We start from the raw sequence: 21,150 nt of genomic DNA on the forward strand, positions 1-21,150 counted from the left end.
GACTTAGTCTGATAGTGCAAACATTTAAAATAATCAGAATAGGACATTTCAGGCTAATTAGCTTGGTGTTCTTGGATTTTAATCATTGATATATTCATGTATTACTTTAATTAATTGCTGATATTTATGACTTTATATTCTGATGATGAACTTACCAATAGTCCTGTCTGTCTCTTGGATATAAATTTGGTGTTTAGAGACCATTAGCTTAGCATTAAGACTCAAAACTGGGTAAAAAGTGAGCCGGGCTCTGTCTGCTTGATGTTGTTTTCAATGATTTAGTTAGATATTAAATCAGTATCAAACTACTTCTGGTAAAGAGAGTGTATTAATATATTTCCCAAAATAATGAAGTACTTTTAAATATTTAGATTTTCTCTTTTGATTTGCTTCACATCTTAAGATAACAAGACTGCTCTCCAGACATCTCTAAAATAGACAAACACATACAACACCATGCTGTTTGAAATAAAGTCTGCCTTTTGTTTGAGAAGCAAAACTTAGATGTTAGCTGAGTAAAAGATGGATAAAGATAAGGATAACTTAAAAAAAAGGGATGCTGACTAGAGGAGTTAAGGGGAAAGAGAAACCTAATAAGGAGAGGGCGGCAAATGTGACGATCTAATGAGGGGGAAAGGGTTAAAAGCAAAGGAAGGATCGCAGAATTGCAGTTGGAGAAAAGCAGAGCGATGAGGTTGTTTTTGTGGACAGAGAGTGAAAAATTGAAGAATTAAGAGAAGGAAGGAGAAGCCCATACCAGAACAACAACAGTATAAAAAAGAGAGAAGGAGAGGAGGGCAACAAGAATAATCCTCGGCATCTTGCGTTGATAGTTTCTTCATTTACGACTGTCACAGGGATGATGCCTTGGCAACACTTTTCCGGTGGTCACCCAAAGCGATGGCAGAAATGTGAGGAACCAAGAAACACACCCCAACAACACTAACAAAATCCTAACTCTTCCGTAGCTACGCTTAATATTCTGCAGATTTGTAACTTGTTGTAGTCAGGTTCACAAGAAAAACACACACACAACCTTTCAATCCATTTCTGTTATTTTTCTTCTTTGATGAAATTTCTCTCTCTTCCCTCCAAGCTTCTAATCTCATTCGCCCTCATTTTCTCCCCCTCACTCTCCTGCTGAGGCACAGTGCTAATCCTCTACGGTGTTGGAGGTTTTCTATCTAATATGTGTTTTTGCATGTGTACATTCTCAGGAGTGGGAACGAGGAGAAGCTAATGGCCCTGCTTACCCCGCTCAACGTCAACTGCCATGCAAGCGACGGCCGCAAAGTAAGAGCAACACACATACACACACACACACACACACACACACAGTAATACAGTAACAAGCTCATCACCTGTATTTTCTATATGACTGCCTCCCGGGAAATAATTATGATTACTAAAACCAACAAACTGGATCTTAACATATATATTTTTAACCTGCAGAGTATAACAATCTTGTAATTGGCAGCTCGGGCATTCGGTTGTATCAAATAATCCATGCACTCCCTGCCAGCCATTAGCAGCCTTTCTTGGCTGTCAGTCATTAAAAGGAATCAATGGAGACACAGACCCCTCAGTGAATAACCCGCTGAGTTGGAACAGTGCATAGCAACGCATGAAAAAATTGTCACAACCAAGGACAACCTATTTTCTGTTCTATTTGTACCAAAAACCTGATCGCAGCAAATGATACATCTCAATTTTTGGTTTTCACCAAAAGCTGGATCTGTTTAGATTTGGTGTATTCTTTATTTGTGTTGGCAGGTATTGTAGTGCAGGTGTGATTCATTATCAGAGGAGCAGGCAGGAGTTGAAAAAGCCTGCATGTTCAGTGACTGTTTGTGCAGATGCTTCATAGTAAACACTTCCCAGTGAGTGCAGGGAGTTAGGCTTTAACTTTGAAAGAACTATAAGAAAGCTCTACCCCTGATTCTGGGGTCTTACCTCCACCCCCCTGGAAGAGTTTAACACAGGAAATGAGGCAAGGGGAGCTTACACAGTCAGCCGGTTATTTTGGCGCAGAGGTTTCTGAAGCTCTGTTGAACATGGACCCTTAACACACATAATAAAGAAAAACAGCTGCTTACCCAGACTCCTCTGTGTGTCAGTAAGGCACAGTGGCAGCAGAGTGGATGCAGGTCAAACTGGCCCTAAAGTATTCTCATACACAGTACTCACAAAAGAAGTGAATCAGATATACTTTATTCATATCCTGGGGGGGGGTTTGCGCCTTGCAGTTGCTCTTTAACAGAAGCATGAAGAATAATACAACAAAGAGTACAGTCTGGACCTGCTCTTTTTGTGAAGTGTCTTTAGATGACATTTTTCATGAATTGAAAAGATTGATTGATTGAAGAACTACAGGAGATATGAATGCAAGTAAGAAACATACAAAATGTTAATGATATGTAAAATCCAAGTTTACAACATGAGATTTAGAGAGAAATAGACTCAAATAAGAAATATAGGTATGTATACATTCTTTGAGATGTTTGCTTCTAATACATTCCTAAACGCCGCAAAGAACAGGTGGGAGGAGAGAGGCAAGAAGAAGGAGCTTGATAAAGAGTTACTTTAAATTATTAATGTAGCAAAATGGGAGAAAGTAGCGCATGGTATTTGGAAATTATACATATGTACACCAGAGTAGTATGGCAGTAAATAATGTGGAGGGAGCATTGTGTTGGATTTCGTGCCGATACATACGAGCAGAAGCAAAGTGTATCAGAGCGTCTCTACAGGTCTACTGGAGGTAGAATTGTGAATCATAGGTATGTGTGTATTAGAGGTGGGCAAACAAATCTGTTTATGTAAAAATCGAGACTCTTCTCTTCTAAGATTAAAAATCGATTCATAATTTCCAAAAATCGATTATTTTTTTATGTATTATTATTATTTTTTTGGCTTGTCAGTCACTCCCTGGTAAGTGCTAAGACTAGCTCCTTAACTCAGTAGAATGCCAAAAGACCAACAAGAAAGTCAGCCAGTCTCACAGATGACTGGAGCAGATCCTGAAGTATGAACTCATTCAAAAATAGACTTTGAATCATGAATCATGAATCCAGAATCGTTCTGAATCGAGTGTGTGTGTGTGTGTGTGTGTGTGTGTGTGTGTGTGTGTGTGTGTGTGTGTGTGTGTGTGTGTGTGTGTGTGTGTGTGTGTGTGTGTGTGTGTGTGTGTGTGTGTGTGTGTGTGTGTGTGTGTGTGTGTGTGTGTGTGTGTGTGTTTATTATTTTTAGTTTGTGAACACTAGAAAGGGAGAAGGAAGACAGAAGAGGTTGTCATGTGAGTGCAAAAAGTTGCATCGTTTATGCATGCAAGCAGTAGCATTGTGGAAGGCCTGAGCAATTTCAAGTATGGGTTTGCTGTCACTGAGTCGCCATCTTGTTTTCCAGTCCTCTTAATACACCCATGTTTGGACAAGGAAAGCCTGCTTAATTAAAAGCCAACCAAGTGTGGATTTAATTCCGGGGGTGTGTGTGTGGCTGTGACGAACGAAGCCAAACCCAGTTTACAGTTCCTCTGAGTTTCTGGCACTGCTCACCTTTATGTTGTGAACGGAGTGTAAAATCTGTAGCTGTAATTATAAGCTGTAAGTTTCTGCTTACTTTGCTAGATCCAAAAATTAGTTCCGAGTTTAACAGTCAGCTAATGTCACACTAGGGAGTAAGTTCAGGTGCTGATAGATTGCAGAGTGTAGGTTGGGACTTGAAGAAATGCTGGACTCACTACTAAATGAAATGCCAGCCAGGCAACTCTAAAAAGTACATTGGCCAAAGGAGGATAAGGCTGTATGTCCACTAAACAGAAATTATTTTGTGACCACAGCGTCTGCTCATGTCTCCTCAGGGAGTCCTGAGCCTAATGTTGAGCTCTGCTTTGTCACAGCGGTCCGTCTGGCTTGTGGATGATTTGTCCCCCGGATGAATAACTAGCAGGAGAAAAAAACAACAACTATTTTTTTTGTTGTTTTTGGGGTAGCTTGTTTTAGTTGAAGCACTCCCTGTGGTCCACCATATCACTGTTTTCCAACCAGGCAGAACTAAAGACTTCTCGTGCTGACTCTGAGCCGAGTGAGATTGAAAGTCCACTCCGCATGGGCAATCAGCTGAACCAGACCGGGGTCTTCCAGAGTTTTTAATGGCGTCTCGTAATGTTGTTTCTCTCAGGGACCTAAGAGAAACAACATTGAGATTATTATGTTGTCCTAAAAACTCTCCATTAGAGAAGTTGAACCATTGTTGCATTAAATATGCCTCTACCTTTTGTTTTGTTTTTTAAGTGCAGAGTCTAAAGTTAAGGGTTTCTTCTAGCAACCATTCCTAGAGAGATGCATTATTTTTAGTGATCTGATTGGTCAGAAAACAGGGATTGCTTTAATTTATTGGTTGCAAAAGCAAAGCAAACTGTATTTTTATGGGTTGCTATGGCAACTGCAGTGACATCCGGAGCCTTTTTGCTCTGTACTCTTGGTAGCTGTCGTATAAATGCTTTAACAGCCTTGAGGAGGCTCTTTGCTATAATTATGTGTACTTCAGTGTTGTTGATGATGCTCAGCTGCAGCGTGTATCCATCATATCACCAGCGTACCCATAATTGTGAGAGAACATCCTCTGGTTATTATCTGTGCAGGTGGCCTGCTGGGGATGGGATAGCCCGGGGGAAAACCGTGTAATTTGAAAATTCTTCGGAGACGCTGGGGACAAACTCAAGAGATCATTGAGAGGCGTTGAAATTTAATGGTTCATAAGTAGATGAATGCAACCGTGTCCAGAATAGAAAAGCTGCACTCAGACATATTCTGGATTGACCCCTCTTGCACATTCTGTATTGGTAATACTCTTTAATTGCCCAGACTGGAATCAGCCATGCACAGTAGATGGAATATATTTTCACGCCCGTGCAGTTTTATCCTTGTTATGGTCTTAGGGTAATTTAATGGGGTATTTGGGATTTACATTCCCACTGCTAACAGAAATTATTGAGTGAATTCTAAGTATGAGCTATAAACATTTGATGAAGTCAGAGCCCCTTTCCTTTTTTTTTTTTTTTTTTTTTTTAAATTTAATTTTTGGCTTTTGACAGAATACACCAAAGGAAATAAAGACAGAAAATGAAAAATATGAATTATGTAAGTACATGTATGTATATATTCACAATCAAAAATATGCTCTTGGATATATATTTTGCAGATTGATTTAATAATCAACACATCAGAGACGCAAAAATATCCAAACATTAGACGCCAACTGATAAGAAGAAAGGTAGAGATTGGGACAGAGCCGATCTACGTCACCGATCACAGATTGTTGGGCACTTTGAACATTCTCAACTAGCACAGTCTTGCTTTGTAGACATTCAAACCTAACCCTAGCCCTACCCTAACCCTAAACTGCAAGTGCACACAATTTGTCTGCATCAAGTGTAGCTCTAACCCTAACCCGTTCTGACAAGATGGAACATCTCCTTCAAAGTGATCAAAACTACCATTTGTGCACTTCAGTTTAAAACCTTTAATTTGAAAACCTTACAGTTTTTGCTGCTTCCTGTTTGTATGTGAAGCCAGCACAATGCAGTGCAATGCCTGGTTTACTACAGCTTTGTTTAGCCCTGACCATAATACCAACAAAAACAATAACGATATTAATTTGGATTTTTTATTTTTTTTGGTATCAGTATTATGGGATATTAATATTGACACAAAATCGAAGTGCAATAAATAAACAAACATTTCTCAGTATTAATCGTCATTGACATCACAGGGATTATGTATGATGATTAACAGGAAATAGATTTAAGTATATTAACTACAACTGATATATCTTAAAACATAGTGATTCATTGAATAACAAATAATGGTGTGATGCAGGAACATTTTCTTAATAATACATTTTAAACATGCACAGAAATGCTTCTGAGTCGGCTGACACTGAGCAAAACTCAGACAACACACACACACACACACACACACCCACACACACACACAGTCATGCACACATACACAAGCCTGAGTGAGAAAAACACAAATCATTACAAGGACACTACTTATAATCGTGGAAAAAACAGACCGTGTCAAGATCCTTATGATTGATAATAATGATGCATTTCTCAAAGCAAACAGGAGCTCCATGTCTCTCTGTCCTTCTCCCCCCCCCCTTCCTCCTTCTTCTTCTTCTCTGTTTAATTTTAATTAGGAGTGGCACAGGCTCTCCGTCTCCTCTCTTCAACCTCACACTCACATGCAAACACACAGATCAGGAGCATAAATGTTGATTGCAGTCGCCTCTTGGGGGAATGAAAAAAGCGCTGCTTGTACGCAGCCTATATACAGATAAAGAGAGAGGGATGAAGGGAAGGGAAACAAGATTGATGAGAGAGATACTAAATGGCGAAACGTGCATGGGCAAACTTGACGATTGTGTAGTCTTGGTCCATTTTCCCTTGGTTTTGGACGAGCCATTCAGTTCCACATGAGGACAAATCTCACTGTTAAAACAGATATTGACATTTGAAAGTGTGCTGTAATGTTAGTGTGAAGAGCTTTCCTGTTCCACAATAATAACGCCCACATTCACACAGTCGGGTCCATTAAGAAATGTTTTTTTTTTTTTCCAAGTAAAAATCCTTCCCTTAGCTTTCAACAGAGCATACGCAGCATACTGCAGCCCATGTCTCTGGAACAAAATGTTCATCGTTCACATGTGGGTGTAATGTCGGGTTGTCTCTGGACTGTTGAACATGTAGTGTGTAGTTCACTTTATAGGTTAAGTGTTTGTCTTACTCGCTCTAATTCAAGCAATTCTAGCAAGAGCCTTGTGTTGTCTTTACACTGCTCTACAGGAAAGACAATAGCTTTTTAAACAGCCACCAGAGTGTGTGTGTGTGTGTGTGTGTGTGTGTGTGTGTGTGTGTGTGTGTGTGTGTGTGTGAGATTGAATGTGTGTGCACAAACACTCGGATGATTGAGGGCCCATCAGAGGAGGGGATATTATTAACACAGCTGAGTGGAGAGCGTTATCAAGCTGACTGTACTGAAACCTGCCGCTTACTCCTACACACACACACACACACACACACACACACACACACACACACACACACACACACACACACACACACACACACACACACACACACACACACACACACACACACACACACACACACACACACACAGTCCTGCAGACATTGCTTCCTCAGGGAAAAAAAAGCCACTGCTCTCTGACTAACCACTGAACACACACATATTTAATCTCCATCTTTTTGAATGTTTTCCTCGCCTCTCTTACGTGCCTCAGCTTGCCTGACTGTCTGAAGGCCCTAATGGATATTCTGATATTTTTAAAGGGAGAACATATCATGCTTTAGACACGTTTGAGCTCTGTCGTTTGAGAATGTATGCTTGCATTTGTTTCCGAATATTATGAATTTCGGATCTGAATCTCGTAAGAGAAGCATTGCACCCACTTGCGTCCTAGCTGGCGCCGACATCAAAGGAACAGACAGCTGAGGAGCAAGGCCGAGATCCAGAATCAGAGAGAGAGAGGAAGAGAGGGAAGAGAAGAGAAAGGACTTTCATTGAAGTCTTGTTTAAATGTTGATTATGGGAGCTTATCCTGCTGAAAGCACCATGCTGACAGGCTGTGTTTATCATCCCTATCTGGTGAAAAACAGCCATCTCCACCAGTTAACTATTCAGGTATAGAATATGGTGTGTGTTTTAAACCGTAAGACTTCTTCTTATAAAAAGGAATGTTTAAGGACAAAGGGGAATTACATCTTTCTAAGCTAGTTCTATATATACCTTGTTAAGATTAGCTGTAGTGTTAACTGCACAGTCTCATAGGAGATTAAAAAACAGAACAAAAATCTGAGTAAATAAATTAAAAAAAAATTAAAAAAATAAAGATTTCTAAGAAAGATAATCAATCAATCTTTATTTGTATAATACCAATTCATAACAAATGTTAGTGTTATCTCAAGAGACTTTGCAAACAGAGCAAGTCTTGACCATGATTGTTTGTTTTATTATCGACAAAGTCCCAACATTAATCCGCCATGCGCACAGCACTAAGCAACATTTAGCAAAGTGACAGTGGCAAGGAACAACTTCCTCTAAGAGGCAGAAACCTCAAACAGAACCAGACTCATGTTGAACAGCCATCTGCCAAAACTGTGTTGGTTGAGAGTGAAGAGAGGGGGATGCATAAAGAAACCGACTGATAGAGACAAACAAGGCAACTATAACAACAACAACAACAACAATGAATAAGATAGATGTATAGCTGCGATGTCAGTAATAATGGTGAAAGTATTAGAAGTAACAGCTACGTATGATAATAGCCTGATCAGTCTATAGGATTAACATCAGCAGCTATAATGACAATGGAATTGGGAGGACTGATATTGGTAATTATGGAGGATGAAGTCGAGCAACTATTAGATTCACATTAACATTTCTAATGATGATTATAGACGTTAGGCTGATATTTAATAGTTGGAGTGGAGGAGGCCAACAGCAGCACACACCAACGATCCAGATGAACCTATACTGACCTACTAATAACAAACTAAAGAGGTCTTTAACCTCCAATCAGATTCACATTTAATTTACACACAGAGATGAACCAATCAAAAGGAAACAATAAATACTTGAAGTAGTAGTAAATTAAAATCTGCTGATGATTAATCACTCTATTAATAAACCATGTAGGCTCTGCTATTTTGTTCACTTTTACTTTTCAATCAGAGGTTTTCTATTTTCATTCTGACATCATTTTATACAAATGTTGCCTTTAAACTCTCATTGAATATTAAGCATCCACCGGTCTCCTCTGTTGTCCCGATGAGTTTGTAAATCAGAGGCAGCTCTGTCACGGCTGGTGTCTTAACTACCAATGTTTTCATGTTTACAAAGTGAACATGTACAAGGTCGTAGATCTGACTAAAGGCTTCTTGACAGGTGATTTTTCACAACTGAGTCAGTCTGTGTTTCAATTCAACCTGAAGTCCTGTCTATGAGAGAGATTAGTCTTCTGCTCCTTTGTAACAAATAGGAAACACATCTATTGGCATTTTTCAACTCTTCTGGTGGCAGATGACAAATAGAGGAAGGAAAAAGGTAATAAACTTTTGTCAGAGACAAATTTAACCTCCTGGTTTGATGCAAGCTGGCGGCGAGTCGACGATGTTTTGACCATCTTGTAAAGCTTCTATTATGCTAAGATCTTTCCCCAACTTCAGTGTGCCAGTGTTTTTTTCTTTTTTTGAGGAAACAATCTATTTTTGGCATTCAAGTTTGGCATTTTCTGTCATTACATTTTGGTTCCGGTGATGATTGTACAATCAAAGACTCACCAGTGTTGCATTTTTCCCAAAATGGTTTATTAAGTGCTTTTAAGTGTCAGAAAAGGACAATAAAACCTTTGAATACATATTTGAAAAATACATACATGCAAAATGAGAGTGAGTAGGGACCCAGAATGGATTCTTGAGGTAAGAAGCTCTTCCTCCAAGTCTAAATACCTCTTCGTGGAACTGTCATTCTACATAAAATCTACAGTGGTATTGGTAAGGCTAGAAGTTTTGTTAATGGGGTTAAAAGAGCTTTTCATCCTTTCCCTTAGGAATACAAACTAACCTTTGTCATACAAGGTTTGCAACTAAACAGAACCTGACAGTAGATTCTTCCCGAATGTAAAGCCGGCGTATCTGTCATGGATTGAAAGCTAGAAGGACACTTTCTGTTGCTTTCCAGGAGCGTGCTCAGAACTAACTTTCTGAACTGCTGAGCTTTAAACTTTCCGCAGCGTTCTCGACTCCTTGGCAAACTCAACGACTCTGTGTTTGTAGCTGAGAGGTGGAGCAGATTGACAGGTGATGGCTGAGATATCAGCGTGTGTGTTTCTGTGTGCCTGACTGTGTGAGGGTGCAGCGAGAGCAAAAGATGAGAGGACTTGCTGTAAGTTATTTATCTCCCAAGCTGTTGGCTGAGCTGAGCTGTTGATGCCGTGCAGTGTGTGTTTGTGTGTGTGTTTGTTTGTCAGTCAGAGGAATAGCACACAGATTTGCTAATATGTTTATTGATCCAGCCATCTGACACTACTCATCTTGTTAGTGTGTCTACCTGCTGATAAGCAGCCTGGACTTGAATACTAAGTCGGCTGCACACAGTCAAACACAAATTAAAGAGAGGTTCCACCAAGTATTATATTTTGACATCAAATTATGAGACTGAGGGCTTTCTCCTGCACTCCCAAGAGTTTCTGTCCAATCTCGTTGACTGACAAAAGCTCACATTTATTTGACATTTCATACTACCTGTCTGTTTCAAACCAGTATCAGATTGACTGAATCTGTCTTTAATCGTGTTTGTCTGGTTCTGTGAACAGTGTGGTACCAAATCAATGCACAGATTTAGAAGTTGCTAGATCGGGGGGAGGGGGGGGGGAACATTATTGAATTACTTATAAGTCTGAGCCAGCAGCAAGAGCCTTGCACCTTGTGGAAGGTATACTGTGGTTTTAGCTCAGAAGATAGCTCTTAAAGGGGAGACTTGAAATACACACAGTGACATATAACAACGAGATGAATGTGTTTGTAGAATTCACTGTGTGTGTGTTTTTTTTTATTTACGTCATGTTGCTGATAGATTGAAAAACATCTTTACACCAGAAGACTGTTTATTACCCCAAGGTGCATTTTGTCAGACGGATAGCTTGTCTTCTAAGGAACTGCCTCATTTGCTGATTGATGCTCACACCGATACTACAGATTACACTGCTGCACCTCTACTTTCCACACATTCAGTTTGAGATTATTAACCTCACTTTTCTTACGTGCTCCTTTTGGTTTTTATTGCTGAAACTAGATTAGTAAATCAATTGTGTTACTGTGTTAACATTTAAATGTTCTTATAAGGATTTCATAGAATTTGCCATCTATTGGGAGTTCTCTGTTATGAGAAGTGTAATGTGACTCAAATGAAACTTGTTGCTTTTAAGTTCGATATAGGTATGTTTACTAGGCGACTAATGTCAGACTAACACACAAGCCAAAAACACAGATAACAGTCAAAATTGGTATATTTTTAAAAACGTTTCCGGGACTGTGATTTAGTTTGCAGAATGTGGCTGGTTAGCAGCACTGCTAACGCACACAGCAGGTCAACGTCCACATGCCTGAGCTAAATTAGATTTTGTATGGTCTCAGGTCGAGTTGCCAATTTAACTTGAAACAAAACACAAGATTCTCACCGTGCACTTCGGGGAGTGCGGGGAGAGCAGGCCCATTAACGGGAGCTAAAGCTAGTCTATGGCTACAGCCCTAGCTAGTGGTGTGTGGCTGCATTGTAGTTTGGGCATTACATTTGACCGTCATTGAGGGCCAACATGTGAAAATATTAATATGTTGAACTAGATAGATAGATAGTGACTAAACGTGCACATGCCTAATTGAATTATCTCACTCTAGGGGCAGATAATAATATTTGGCTTAGGAAAGTCTTTGTTCGGCCAGTGTTGTATGCAGTGCAGTATGGTTGTTGTTGAAATAAGACAAGCCAATAAACAGATTGATATGACTAATTGTAAATGATCGGGTCCTGTGGGGCAGAGCAAAGGAACACCATGGGAGCCTCACACAGCCACTCGTGCAAAAGACACCAAACAAACTGGTCCAAATGTGGCGGTTCACCCTTGCACATAGATCATGTCTCATTGCTATGGCAACTGCTGACAGCTAGCAGTCACCGTTGTCATGGGAACAGCTTGACAGGCTGGGGGAAAGAACAGGAAGACATAGTCATAGAGAGAGGGATGTAAGAGAGGTTAAAGAAAAAATGGAAAGCCATAACAAAGAAAGAAACTAACACAGCAGCAGATTGCTCACCCCGCATGTTTTGATTGTTGTGAATATTCCAAATGTGGGTCTGATGTTTCTCACAGTCTGACTCTATCCATGCTGTGTTTAGGATGCTTGTATTTTTATGAAAAAAAATAAAAATAAGCCAAATTGAAGGAACTTTCTTATTTGGAGGGAGTATTTTGCAACACATTGCAGCTTCCATTCAGATGCATACATTTTCTTTGAAGAGGAAAGGGATGCATAAAAAACAGATAAAAGCATCCAAGGGAAGTCAGAAAGACAGATTAGTATTTTCCATTTTGCTCGAACATGTCCTCTGCATCGCTCTATGCTTCCTGCTTTCTTATTTATCTTCCTATATTCCCTCCTTTCTTCCCCTCCATCTCCCAGAAAGGCTTTTAGGTGATTAAAATACAACAGAGTGTTTTTTGTTTTTTTTTTCTCTCCGTTTGCTATTGTTCACTTTCAGTCTGCCAGTGTAAGTGTTGATTGCATCTTTGTGAAATACGGTCTGCTAGGTTTTTCACTTTTGGCCAATATATTTCATCAGCTCTCAGAGAACTCTATGGATGGAAGAACCAACAGTCGAAGGAACCAAAAGCCAAGAAGCTACCTACATCTGACTTATTATTAGGTTTAACTCGTCAAACACTTACCTGTTTTTTTTTGTTTTTTTTATTTTGTGTCTTAAATGTTAATAGACGGTAGCTGTTTTCGCTTAATGCATACTCACAAAAACGCATAAGAAATCTTCAACCAAACTGAACAGTTGGAAATCTTGGTATATATGCTCGCTTCCTTGCTCTCCAAGTGTTACATAAAAAGATTGATATACTTTCATCTGTAAGCCTAATGTGTAGCCAGAGCCAGAAGAAGCTTAGCTTAGCGAAGCATTGAGACTAGAAGCAGGAGGGGAAGCTAACTTGGCTCCTTCCAACGCCAGAGAACCATCTTACCCAATAGGTTATATATTAGATGTAATCTGAACAGTTTAGAGAAACATCATTTAACGTGTTAAATACAAGTGGTTAGCAGAATCAGGTCAGCTGCTCCTCTCTGCTATCATTATTTATGCTAACTTAAGCCAACTGTCTCCTGGCTCTCGTCTTTTTAGAGACTGATGTCATTTGGTGTTTTTGTTTTCAACGTACTCTGCACAGGAAAACAAATAATTGTATTCTTATAATTGTCATACTGTGTCTTCAATGTCAGTAGTCGGATAAAATGGACACAGGATATTTAACCCTCTGTACCTGATTGACACGTTAATGTGCAAAATTTACAACTCCTTTTTCCCAGTGTTGAACATTCTTCAAACAAGACATCAAGCACATTTTGCCAGAATAAGAACATGATTTCTTTTAGAGATATTTCTGCTTTGGGGATGGAGGATGAATTTGAAACAAAGTGGAAATTGGCATTCAATCCAGCCTCCCAATCATTGCATTTTCTTCAGGATGGAAAGCATCACAGATTGCAGTCATCTGAAATGAAGATACATCAAACATGTGTCCCTTGTTTACTAGCAGCTCTGTGAGGCCGTCTTTGAGCACAATGGTGCTTGCAGCTAAACGCTAACATCAAGGTACTAACATACCAACAATAAAAGTGCTGATAGGCTAATGTTTAGCAGGCAAAATCTTCACCATGTTGACTGTTTCATCTTAGCTTGATAGCATGCAAATAGTATATATTACACACAAAGAACAGCTGATGGGAATGGCCTTGGTTTGGCATGATTTTTGTTCTAAATGTACAAACAGAAAGTTACCATCTATAGAGCATGGTTAAAAAAAAATCCCCAAAACATGGATAATACCTAGAGCATGAGAACAGCATATCATTCTCGTGCCATGTGATTGTAGTTCTTTAATGAGCAAACTTAACCTGAAAATACTGAAAGTAATAAAGTATGTATAGCAGAAACATGTTGTGACTATGTCCTAAAATGCCATAATGAGTAAAGAATGAAAACTGAGTAGAACCAGCCCCGAGATCAATCTATTATTATTATTCTAATTAAATAAAAGCTCCACATTATTTGTCTTGTTCATAAATGTATATAAACAGCCTAAACTGACTTTTGACACACTTGCATCTTGCTAGCAATTGCAGCAGCAGAAATATCGAGCTTATTTAAACAGAAATATTCAACCAACTAATGGTTCACTTCACTGCTGCATGGATGGCTGTTTTTCAAAAGAGAAATCATTGAAGAAATAATTTCTTTTCCACCATCTGAGGGGTCACTATGTGTCCTTGTAAATACAAAAAGATATGACTTTGTTCCCTAAATTCAGCGCGCTAAAAAGAAAAGGTTGCTGTGGATGAATGATCTTGAAATATGAATGGGTGATGCTCTGGATTACGAGCACTTTTAGCTTGTGGTGAGATCTGAGAGTAACGCCAAGTTCTGAGCAACAACATAAAGGTTTCAGCCGCAGATACTCTTTTTTTGTGACTTAAATTCAAATGAGCTTCTGTGCGGAAAATCAAAAACAAGACCTTCTGAGGCAGTGATGTTGTTGAGGGTCCGCAGTCTCACAGACACACAAAAATATGCATGTACCCGCTCCTCTCACAGGGCTGACAGATTGAGGAGGTGGAGCTTAAAGTACCCAGTCTGACCCTGGCAACGACATCATGGTGATGCAACAGAACATGCGCGTGTGTGTGTGTGTGTGTGTGTGTGTGTGTGTGTGTGTGTGTGTGTGTGTGTGTGTGTGTGTGTGTGTGTGTGTGTGTGTGTCTGTGTGTGTGTCTGTGTGTGTGTCTGTGTGTGTGTGTGTGTGTGTGTGTGTGTGTGTCTGTGTCTGTGTGTGTGTGTGTGTGTGTGTGTGTGTGTGTCTGTGTAAGTTAGGCCTAACTGATGACTCACTGTGAATAAAAGGTTTAAAATCCGAGGACCTGATTAACCTACACATTTAAGATGTTTTCTGGTAATGTCCGTCCACAACAATTTGCAATAACAAGTTCATAGGCTCATGCAGACACACACACACACACACACACACACACAATCTGTGACACTGAATAGAAAATGAGGATGATGACTAACTGTGTACCATATCCTGCTCCTTGCAAATGCTGCTGTCACATCCTGTTAATACGAGTAGACCATCTGTCCTCCCCGTCTCTGCCTCAGTGCTGCTGCCTCTGCTCCTCAGCCCAGCTCCTGAGTGAGCAGCACTGATCACCAAAGATGATCTATTTTTTTTTTTAAAGATCTGGTCAGACATCTACACTAAGCAGGAGTTGGGTTCATTGCAAAATGTCACCCGGAGCTACATTTTCACTTTTGTTGGATGAAAGTTGCAACTTGCAACCCTAAAATGCCGTTGTTGTGACCAAAGGTAATTGTATTCTTACTCCAAGCAGGACTCCAGTTTTGTGTCCATGTAAGTGTTTGAAACCATGCTGCAGTATCTTTCAAAATATCATCAAAAAAGAAAAAAAATCTTCATTTTCTATGGGCTAATGAAAGAACCAGAAGATCCCCTTTGGGTGCTTTGTTAACATTTTCATTATCTTTTTAAATAAATGTTCTTGGTTGTTTTCTTGCCCAGCTTGATACAATGCACTGCATGGAGATTGTAGTTGGGGTTTGAGATGCAGATGGCGCTGATGTTTTTGATTGAAGGCCTGGGTGAAGTGTGCCACCGTGGAGTAGTCGTAACAACAACACTTAACTCTCTCGCCGACATCATCAGCCTGCTGTCACCCCACAGACAGAACACGTCTGAGCTCTTCTTTTAGACTTTTATTGTGATTGTCTTAAGAATCACTTGCACTGCAATAATAGAATACGTTGCAGTGCAGAAGATAGTCACGCAAAAGCAAATGAGACAGACTTTGTCACACGAGGAACTGGAGTATAAACTCAAAAGCCTTTCGGATCACAGGAAAATAATAGGAAACAAACTCTCCTCCTCCTTTGGGGAAAAAAATTACTTGGGGTCCAAGTCATTTCATCTCTGAAATCAAGTGGAATGTAAAAGTTGTTGCCACATGAATTGGTAAATGTGCTTTAGAGGAATGTAGAAGCGCAAAAAAAACAAATGTCAGACTTTGTTGTGAACCTTTCTTTTAAAGGCGTTCTGTTCAAATATCCTCATTAATCGTAATTTGTTATGGGAGGGAAACTTTTATATGTGTCTGCCGCGTGTTGCGTGTAATCCCAGTCCTTTCCCCAATGTAATCTCTGGTCCATTCAGTGCTTTAAACTGGCTTCTATATCGAGACTTGGAGGCAGGTTTGCCATTACTTTTTCCTGTAAAAAGTTCAATTTGACTGAAAAATAGGAACATTCTCAGAGCTGTAACATTTCTCCAGCAGTCTGGGTGTCACTCAGGCTTTGAGGAAGAATGGCTTTTGCTTTACATGGAGGAAACTTTGCACGGACAGCTGAAGCCATCTCATCTCAGTCCCATCTCAGAGCTGTCAGAGCTGCAGCTTTCCATCAGTTAAATGGAGGGAATATAGCTAGGCTTTATCAATTTAGACTGAGTCATTGGAAGGAAAACCCATTTCTCTATGAAAAGTCATTCCTCAAAAGCTGCGTACATCTGGCTGCTCAGTGTGAACCAGAATGCTGACTTCTTTATTGCAGTCTTTGAACACAGAACTGATGGTCTGAGGTGATAATGATAGGCTGTCGGCTGTAAAACGAACATGTGGGCTAACATTTACTTTCTATATTTACCTGGTTCTCACAATGTGTCTGCTTTCCCTGACTCTTCCTCCACCTCTGTCTTATTTCCACTCTTTCTGTGTCTCTTCCTTCCTTTCTCTGCAGTCCACTCCACTCCACCTGGCAGCGGGATACAACAGGGTGAGGATAGTTCAGCTGTTACTACAGCATGGAGCAGATGTTCATGCCAAGGACAAAGGGTACGTACAAGTAAATCAATGTAAAAGAAAAAAGTTTCAAAGAAGACAGGGATTGGTGGAGGAAATAGTGAATATGGATTTTGACTTGTTTTTTTTAAAGTAGAAGATCTAAAATAATTCAGTGGGAGTAATGGATGCCAGGAGGCCGATTAATCAATGACTGCCGTGCTTTCCATTAGCTTTCTCCTGATTTCAAAAATAGATACAGTTCCAGTAGTGTTGTCAGATTTATCAGGCTTATTCATCCAAAAAAAAAAAAAACTGAATGAATTTGGGGTGAATGGTGGTCATGCACTAACATAAAAAATAATCATTTTCATCACAGGTTTTGGAGTTTAAAGAGCTGCCAAGTTGAGCTCAGTTTACTCTTTCCAGCTGTGGATTCAAAATGAATGTAGTTGGGAAATATAACAGTGTCTATAAACACAAATATAACTTGGCTCATTCAATTAAGGCAGCCAAATCTAGGAGCACAGAGACGTAGAATTCAACTGAAATTTAATCCCTCAGAATTTGTTAGATGACAATATTGAGTTTTTCTTTTGCTGCCAATGGGACGGCTAGGATGGCAATGTTAATTCCTGAGTCACATGAAATATCTCGACAGCTGACGGATGGATTTTTGATATCATTTTTGAAAAGCTATTCACTGCTCTCGGAATTGCCTTAGTGATCCTACTGTGCCACCATATGTTGTTACTGATGCAGAGCCTAGTAGTTGATGAATTATGATCAAATTTAGTCTCAGCTTCCAACCTTCTGATGAATTTTTATCTGTCGGGATCCCATAACTCTTAAGCTGCGTTCGCCATCATATTAAATTCAAATTCTATGGTTTCAGTCTCATTTTCCTGCTTGGCATTTCATTCTAATCAACATCCCCCGCACTTTGTTTTCAGCTTGTAAATGTTAGCATGCTGCTTGCACACTAGATTAAAGCTCCTGTGAGACCCTCGTGAGGGTTGGGTCTTATCTCTGTGCTGACTTTGTCCTGTAAATTTGTAGGTAGTGTTTTCTGACCCAAAAAATCTCACTGTTTTCTTTAACAGTCAAATGTATCTCTCATTGTGAAAACTTGCTTCTTTAGCGTACTGGTGTGACACCTACCCAGTGGCAGCAGTAGCACGCATTGAAATAAAGAGATAGTGAGTGAAGTCGCTGATGATCTTGTTCGTATTTGTACTGTAAGAAGATGGGGTGAGGGGTGTTTAACTTAAATGTTTTTGAGTCGTAAAAACATATATTTACTGTCTTGTGTTTTGCTCTTCCAGTGGTTTGGTGCCTTTACACAATGCCTGCTCCTATGGACACTATGAAGTTACTGAGCTTCTACTAAAGGTACCCACACATACTCACACATGCTAGCTAAGCACACAATGAGGAAGTGGAAATTACCCAAATGTAAATCAAGTAATCAAAGCTTCAAGAACCGTCAAATTCTCTTTAGAATGAAACACTAGTAAACTGTTCCTACATATATTCACTTGCCTCTGATTCCCTCACCTCTGTCCTCTGTCTCTCCAGCACGGAGCGTGTGTTAATGCCATGGATCTTTGGCAGTTCACCCCTCTCCATGAAGCGGCATCTAAAAACAGAGTGGAGGTCTGTTCTCTGCTGCTGAGCCACGGTGCCGACCCCACCCTGCTCAACTGCCACAGCAAGAGCTCTGTGGACATGGCGCCCACTCCGGAGCTGAAGGAGAGACTTACATGTGAGTGTGGGGCTTTATGTACATCGACTGCAGCTGCAGTGTATACAGCACTGTTAAATGTGTCAAGATGCTGAATGAATGAATTCATTACTTTGAAAGATTGTGTCTGTACAGCAGTCCGTTTGGAGCAGTCGATTCAAATTGTTTCTGCATTAGTACAGTGGAAAAATATGAAATTTAGTCTATTGATTGGGGAACAGTTCTTTTCTAGAGATGCTAATGTGTGGAAGAAAAAGCTTCCTAATGCCTGAAAAACCGAGCAGACTACACACTCGAGTGTGTTTGGTGCTCATATTTAGCTGTATTCTTCATGTTTATTTAAACCACAGAAGAAGATTGCACTTACCATTTCATTTAATTTGAATTTAATTTGAATTTCCTATTTGGGTACTTTGCATCAAAGAGCCTGAAAAAGAAGAAATGTCAGTGGTCAATTTAATTTATGTTCAAGCCCAGCAGAGCCTGTAGTCATGCTTCAACTAAAAAAAACTTGTTTTCAGAACAAATGATTGTTCTATAAATACTATAAATGACAAAGTAGAAATAAAGTCAGTGATCCAGACCAGAAAAAAAACAACAGCTTCCCCTTTGATGCACTTGATTCACATGTTGAGATATGTACCATATAGAAATCTATCAGAACCCAATTGGTATTCTACAACATACACACATCCATTCACATTCTATATGACTGAAGGCTTTCCCCATGTTAAGCTGCCGTCATTGCCTTCATACAGCTGCACCTTTATAATAGCGTTGCACTTTCACTTCATGATGTGAGGATTCACTAAATACATTTCTCTCCTCTAAGTTTACTCTCACAAATTGCAGCTTTGAAATTCTGACATTGTTGATCATTTATAACATGACTTGTAGGTTTGTAAATGGAGTATTACACAAAGGTATAATTGAAAATTATAAAAAAAAAAAAAAAAAAAATTGAATTCAGTGCAGGAGAGTTAAATTCCTCTGTTCAGCATCATTTTCTTAACATCTTCAGCTAAGACAGACTCGTCTTTGTCTCTGTCAGAAAGCCCTCCACAACTCTTTGAGAGTTCATTGTTGAGACAGCGCTCTTGTGCTGCACTTGTTCTTCCTTTATAAGAAGACTATAGAAACTATAATCAAATGCAATATGAGTCATAGGGCATCTTAAGTTCTTAAACTGTAGGACAACTTCTCCTGTAAGTTGTTTGCTTTAATAACTTTGTTTTTATGACTTTGTGTCTAGACCTTTTTTCAGGAACACAAACATAAAATCTGATGATTCTCTTTTTTAAAAGATGAGAATGTTCTACATTTTAGTTTGTTGTGTGGTCATATTTGGGTGTGTATAGAAAAAAACTAGTTTGGAGATTGGGCTTCTAGTCGAGCGAAGGAATCTGCTTCAGCAGATCGAAGACTTTGGTGTAGTGTTACTCAACCTTGTTGGACCTGAGCTATGTTGACAAAAAAAATATTTTTTTTACAAGTTCAACAATCCAAAAGTGTCCCTTTCGTTCTAAAAGCAATTGAGAAGATTTATAATACCTCTTCATTCTATTATCCACTCACTCACTCACTCACTCACTCACTCACTCGTCCCACTGCTTTTTGACAATATTCGTCAGCAGTACGCTAAAGACATCAAATAAGATTATCTGCATTTTGAAATGCACACATTATTCCATTATAACACCAGCTGCATGTGTGTAGGCTTGTTGATGATGACACGTATCACAACAGTAATCATAAACCATGAGTGCAGGACAGCAGTGGGAGAAGCTTCAGTTTTAAGAAGAGACATCACATCTCAATCGGTGCATTTAGAGGAGGGACATACCGGCAGATTAGTCTGTCTCTCTTTCGGGTACGCAAAAGCTGCAATATACAGATTTTAAAAAGGTCAGCAATTATACTTAGGGTAGGAGGTGTTTATATGAGCGTGGAACCGCAGTAATGTGACTTGCATAAATTCAATGTTTCCCTTTTTCAATTAATTTTTTGGGATTTGTTTTTCAAGAGGGCTACAGTAGGTCTTAAAAGAACCACAACTAGTCTCAAAAGAGCCACATGCCGCCCGAGAGCCACAGCTTGAGTATCACTGCTTTAGTGTATGAACTGTATGTCTGTATGAAAGTGTCTGTTTGAAGTGGGTACAGATCGGTGTACCTGCTTTTTTCTTTTCTAGGAAGAATTGTTATCTGACCAGTACAGATTTAGGAAAACACTTCGGATATGTTTTATTGAACCTTTGTTTCCCTGACGTTAAGCCTCCTTTTCTGTTTAATGTTGAATGCACAGTCTTTCTGTTTACAATAGAAAACCAATCTATAAGTTCAGCTTGTCCAGAAAACCAAGAGAAGAGAACATAGTGTTTGAGTGACTCCTGTTAAATAAGTCATTATGGCAGCTATTGTTTCAAGAAAGAGCTTGACAGTTTGTGTAAAAAAACACTTATTTAACACCTTTCCTTCATCAACATGGATTTAACCAAGCCAGCTTTCCCCCTGATACAGTCGATTCCCAAGCTGACATGACCATCTTTAATTCTCAGCTAGAAAGGGAAATGGCTTATTCCCCATGGGTTGTATATGAGTCATGGAGTTGATAAGAAAGCTGATGAAATACATAAATGATAAAAAAAACTAAAACAATGGTAATGTAAGTTATAATGGTTGCTGTTCTGCGGCTG

The 21,150-nt window shown here is 39.5% G+C and overlaps 1 protein-coding gene across 1 annotated transcript in view; it reads left to right on the forward strand.

Annotated features, from left to right (window-relative positions):
- Positions 1–21,150, forward strand: part of LOC132992584 (poly [ADP-ribose] polymerase tankyrase-1-like) — a 93,761-nt gene that overhangs the window by 35,118 nt on the left and 37,493 nt on the right. Inside the window, exons 6-9 of the mRNA XM_061062010.1 lie at positions 1,218–1,293; positions 16,671–16,765; positions 18,037–18,103; positions 18,290–18,476. Coding sequence (XP_060917993.1) covers positions 1,218–1,293; positions 16,671–16,765; positions 18,037–18,103; positions 18,290–18,476 — 425 coding nt within the window. The remainder of the gene's footprint in view (positions 1–1,217; positions 1,294–16,670; positions 16,766–18,036; positions 18,104–18,289; positions 18,477–21,150) is intronic.

Source organism: Labrus mixtus, chromosome 17, assembly GCF_963584025.1.
Source record: "Labrus mixtus chromosome 17, fLabMix1.1, whole genome shotgun sequence".
Taxonomy (NCBI): Eukaryota; Metazoa; Chordata; class Actinopteri; order Labriformes; family Labridae; genus Labrus; species Labrus mixtus.